The 4,731-nt window shown below is 48.6% G+C and overlaps 2 protein-coding genes across 2 annotated transcripts in view; both read left to right on the top strand.

Annotated features, from left to right (window-relative positions):
• The window catches only part of LOC119311145 (GTPase-activating protein gyp1-like), a 4,347-nt gene extending 2,902 nt beyond the window's left edge, over positions 1–1,445 (top strand). Inside the window, exons 8-11 of the mRNA XM_037586775.1 lie at positions 113–384; positions 642–727; positions 802–903; positions 1,046–1,445. Coding sequence (XP_037442672.1) covers positions 113–384; positions 642–727; positions 802–903; positions 1,046–1,207 — 622 coding nt within the window. The 3' untranslated portion in view covers positions 1,208–1,445. The remainder of the gene's footprint in view (positions 1–112; positions 385–641; positions 728–801; positions 904–1,045) is intronic.
• A 721-nt stretch (positions 1,446–2,166) lies between these two features.
• On the top strand, positions 2,167–4,325 carry LOC119311143 (putative pentatricopeptide repeat-containing protein At3g15930). The gene has a single exon (XM_037586774.1). The coding sequence runs from the start codon at positions 2,175–2,177 to the stop codon at positions 3,507–3,509; it is 1,335 nt and encodes a 444-aa protein (XP_037442671.1). The 5' UTR covers positions 2,167–2,174; the 3' UTR covers positions 3,510–4,325.
• Positions 4,326–4,731: the final 406 nt, after the last annotated feature.

Genomic DNA, 4,731 nt, shown 5'->3' with positions numbered 1-4,731 from the left:
ATTAGATGGGTGGAGTTTTTCATGAAACCTGACCTCTGATGCTGCCAAAATAATGATTGTGCTTTGCTTTTCTCCAATATTTCTTGACACAATGATGCCTCCTCATTTCCAGGGCCATCCGGCACCCTGCAAGTGGATACGTCCAAGGAATAAACGACCTTGTTACACCGTTCTTGATTGTGTTCTTATCAGAGCACTTAGAAGGCAATCTGGACACTTGGTCCATGGAAAACCTTTCTTTGCAGGACGTTTCTAACATAGAAGCAGACTGCTATTGGTGTCTCTCAAAGTTTCTTGATGGCATGCAGGACCATTACACCTTTGCACAACCAGGAATACAACGCCTTGTATTCAGATTGAAAGAGTTGGTTCATCGAATAGATGGTAACGTTCCATCGATGGATATATATGATGGCCCTTCCTACTATAAATAATTAAGTATAGCATGATAAAGGAAGTTTAAGGAATTATAGGAAATTAGGATTGAAGGAATAGTAATAATAACAATTCTATAGAGAAACATCGTGTTAAGTACCTTGTCATTAATTTGGCATGCCATGGGATCTGCTGATACTAGATTAACAGTTTTGACTAATACTTGAAATATTGATATTGTCCTCGATCATCTTCCATGTATACAGAACCTTTATCCAAGCACATAGAGGAACAAGGATTGGAGTTCCTTCAGTTTGCCTTCCGTTGGTTCAACTGTCTTTTGATACGCGAGGTTAGTCTAGTCAATGTGCATTGTATATATGTGATCTGCACATTCATGTCCCTTAATGTCGCGCATCATTGCAGGTTCCTTTTCATCTTGTGACACGCTTGTGGGATACCTATCTTGCTGAAGGAGATTATCTACCAGATTTTCTCGTGTACATATCAGCTAGCTTTTTGTTAACAGTAAGTGAAAGTACTCCTTGCCCTGTACTGATTTGCGGCTGTCTAGCATGTTCCCTGCTTTCATTGTGTGCAATCCAGCTTACGGATTTCCACTAAAGATTTGGATTCAGAGTGATGTTCCCTTGGTCTCTTTCTTCCCCAGTGGTCAGAGAAGCTGCAGAAGCTGGATTTCCAGGAGATGGTCATGTTCCTCCAGCACCTGCCGACCAGGAACTGGGCGCACCACGAGCTCGAGATGGTCCTCTCCAGGGCGTACATGTGGCACACGATGTTCAAGAGCTCGCCCAGCCATCTCGCCAACTAGGAGGACTATGCGGCTGTCGATCATGCCTGGGAGCAGGCGGCGGAGCAGTCCAGCTTCCGTTGTAATGTAGACTCACATATACCCTTCGGGGAGGAACAATGGGGGAGTTTCATGTTTATTTTGAGTGCTGTATTATTAATATCTGCTCCGATTTGTATATCTGGCTATGAAACTACCGTCTCGGTTATGATGAATATATCTCATTGGTTTTTGATGCAATTACCGTATTCTTTTCAAATCTGGTGGCCATTTTGACATGTTGTTTGAGTTATTTAGAGTTCATAGACGAAACTTTCTGAAACTGTTACAAGTCTGAACATCCAAACGCAGGCCTAGTCTCACACCATGTGCAATGTGTTGTAGACACTATAGAATGTCTATCCGCAACAAAGATATGAAGACTTCTATGACAGTGTTTGGCCGCCGTTATAATCCCTTTGCTGGACTCGAGCACTCGACAGGTCATTAGTTGCGTGCATTTCGCTGATATTTGTTGATGAGAAGAGTAATTGGATTCTACCAAAAACACCAAATCTCGATCTTTGCTGATGAGAAGAATAGTTGGATTCTACAAAAACACACACCAAATCTGCAAAGAGTGCAACTATGAAAGGGGTCCCAGGAACCAGACACCGGATTTAATAGGTAGAAAGGTTTTAAATTTCAGAAACAGAGAATTTCCAGACCTCACAGAAGTATGCAAACTTCCAGAAATTATCTCAGATTTGGATATATAAAAATTCAATTAATTTTAACGAATTTTGGTTGAATTTAAATATGTTTGAACCTGGCTCAAAGTCTTGGGATTACAATTTTTTTGATTTTTTGGTAACCAGCGAAATTTTCGAAAATTTCATTGAAATTTTGAACCCTGGATATAGAGTAAGTGAGGTTCGAACCCTAGCCCACCACCTCATGCATGGGGCCACCATGTTGTGGCTCTACCTCAGTGACGCCCGCAGACCAAATGGCGTGGTGGCCGCTCGCTGCCGCGCCCCGCCGCCTCCGCAGACTCGTCGCCGTCGCATTCTTCTCCGCAGCGCCCTCCCACGGCTGCCCGCTCCACGCCGAGCTCGCGCGCCGCGGCGCCCCCGCGGCCGCCTCGCTCGCCCTCTATTCCCGCATCCGCGCCGCCACGCCGCCCACCGCCTACACCTTCTCCCTCCTCCTCGCCTCCCTCGCTTCGTCCGCCTCCGGCGGCTGCACCCGCCTGGCCGCGCCCGTCGCCCACGCGCACGCGCTCAAGTGCGGCGCGCTCGCGCACCCCGTCGTCACCAACTCCCTCCTCAAACTCTACTGCGCACTCGGCCTCCTGCCCCACGCGCGCAGGGTGTTCGACGACTCGGGCGCCGCTCTGGACGCCGCCTCCTGGAACACCATGGTGTCCGGCTACGGCAAGAGCGGCGACCTGGCAGCGGCGCGGGAGGTGTTCGGCAGAATGCCCGAGCGGAACCTGGTGTCCTGGAGCGCCATGATCGACGCGCTTGTGCGTGCCGCAGAGTTCGACGAAGCGCTGCGGGTGTTTGATCGGATGATGGGGGAGGGTTTCAAGCCAGATGTGGTGGTGCTGGTGAGCGTGCTCAAGGCGTGCGCCCATCTCGGTGCCGTCGAGAGGGGTCGCTGGGTCCATGGGTATCTGGAAACAGAGGGGTTTGCAGGGATGCAAAGGAATGTCATGGCCGAGACCGCCCTGGTGGACATGTACTGCAAGTGTGGGTGCATGGAGGAGGCGTGGCGTGCTTTCGACTCTGTTCGCTGCCGTGACGTTGTGCTGTGGAATTCGATGATCGGAGGGCTTGCGATGAATGGCCATGGTGAGCGTGCACTAGAGTTGTTCCAAAGGATGCTCGGAAACGGCTTTGTGCCAAACCAGTCGACGTTTGTCGCTGCTTTGTGCGCGTGCACCCACTCAGGTCGTCTGGAGGAAGGGAGGAAGATTTTCCAGTCGATGCGGCACCACGGGATTGAGCCACAGAGAGAGCACTATGGGTGCCTAGCTGATCTCCTTGGGCGTGCGGGACATGTTGAGGAGGCTGAGACTGTCTTGTTGGATATGCCAATGGAGCCACATGCGTCGCAATGGGGTGCGCTGATGTCGTCATGCCGGATGCATAATGATATTACTGTCGGCGAACGTGTAGGGAAGCGGCTCATTGAGCTAGAGCCACAACATGGTGGGCGTTATGCTGTTCTGTTCAACTTGTATGCAGTCAATGGTCGATGGGAAGATGCAAGAGCCATTCGGCAGATGATGGTGGAGAAGGGAGCCAAGAAAGAGCTGGGTTTCAGCTTCATGGAGTGAAATGGTTGCTCCATGAGTTTCACCCTGGACAAGGCAGATCTATGCACTCTTGGTAAGATACTAATGTCTCATACTGGTGTAGGTGCTTGTGAGTGAGCAAGACGAGGGATCCGCTTCGATGTCGACAATAGTACCTTCTCTGTCACTTGTGAGGCTATCTATGGCAGCTTCATGTCCTCCGGTGGAAAGAGCACAAGCTAGTCATGGCCTCATGGGAACCCCATCACGCCTTTTCTGCACATGTTAATGTTTATTCTTCTGCTCCAGTTACTACCTGCAGCGACTGCTGGCGCTGTTAAAGTGCAACTTATTCTTGCATAAAGCAAGAGCCTGGAGAAGAGAGTGGCATATGCACCTCAATAATGCTTGTCAGATAAGCTACAGAAGCTTATTTTCAAGAGATGATTATGTTCCTCCAGCACCTCCCGACCAGGAACTGGGCGCGCGCCACGAGCTCCGAGATGGTCCTCTCTGGGGCATACATGTGGCACGCGATCTTCAAGAGCTTGCCTGGCAATCTCGCCAGCTAGGAGGACTATGCGGCTGTTGATCATGCCTGGGGGCAGTCCAGTTTCCGTTGTACTGTAGACTCACATATTCCCTTCAGGGAGGGATCTTGAGGGAATTTTTATGTTTGTTTTGAGTGCTGTTATTAACATTTGCTCCGATTTGTATATCTTGCTGTGATAATGAATAGATATGGCATTGGCTCTCAGTTTCTTCGTATTGCTCACAAATTTGGAGGCATGTTCCCGGTCGAGTTTGTGACCGTTCACAGTATAAATTAGCTTGCTTGATGGCCAGCACCTTAATTTTTATCTGCTTTTACTTTCCATGAACATGTATGCACTCTACTGGGCCAAGGATATATGAAACTGTCAAGCTGAACTCTGAACCCGCATGCAGCCCAGTCTCATACCATCTGCTAATGTGTAACAGAGCGTCTTCATCCACGGCAAGAAGTCTTCAGTGACTGTGTTCTTGTCTGTTACACTGTTCAGGTGATGTAGGTAGGGCTGGTAAGGGAAGTAAGAAATACTCCCTCCGTTCCTAAATATAAGTCTTTGTAGAGATTCCACTATGAACTAGATATGGATGTATATAGATGCATTTTAAGTGTGGATTCATTCATTTTACTCCGTATGTAGTCCATCCAGTGAAATCCCTACAAAGACTTACATTTAGGAACGGAGGGAGTAGTTTTTTTTAGGGAAGTAAGAAA

The sequence above is a fragment of the Triticum dicoccoides genome, chromosome 5B, assembly GCF_002162155.2.
Source record: "Triticum dicoccoides isolate Atlit2015 ecotype Zavitan chromosome 5B, WEW_v2.0, whole genome shotgun sequence".
In the NCBI taxonomy this organism is placed as follows: domain Eukaryota; kingdom Viridiplantae; phylum Streptophyta; class Magnoliopsida; order Poales; family Poaceae; genus Triticum; species Triticum dicoccoides.
Note: the sequence above shows the minus strand (reverse complement) of the source record. Positions and strands in the feature narration are given on the sequence as shown.

What these genes read in the sequence shown, in the direction of transcription:
- LOC119311143 (XM_037586774.1), top strand. Translation starts at nt 2,175, where the DNA reads ATGGCGTGGTGGCCGCTCGCTGCCGCGCCCCGCCGCCTCCGCAGACTC.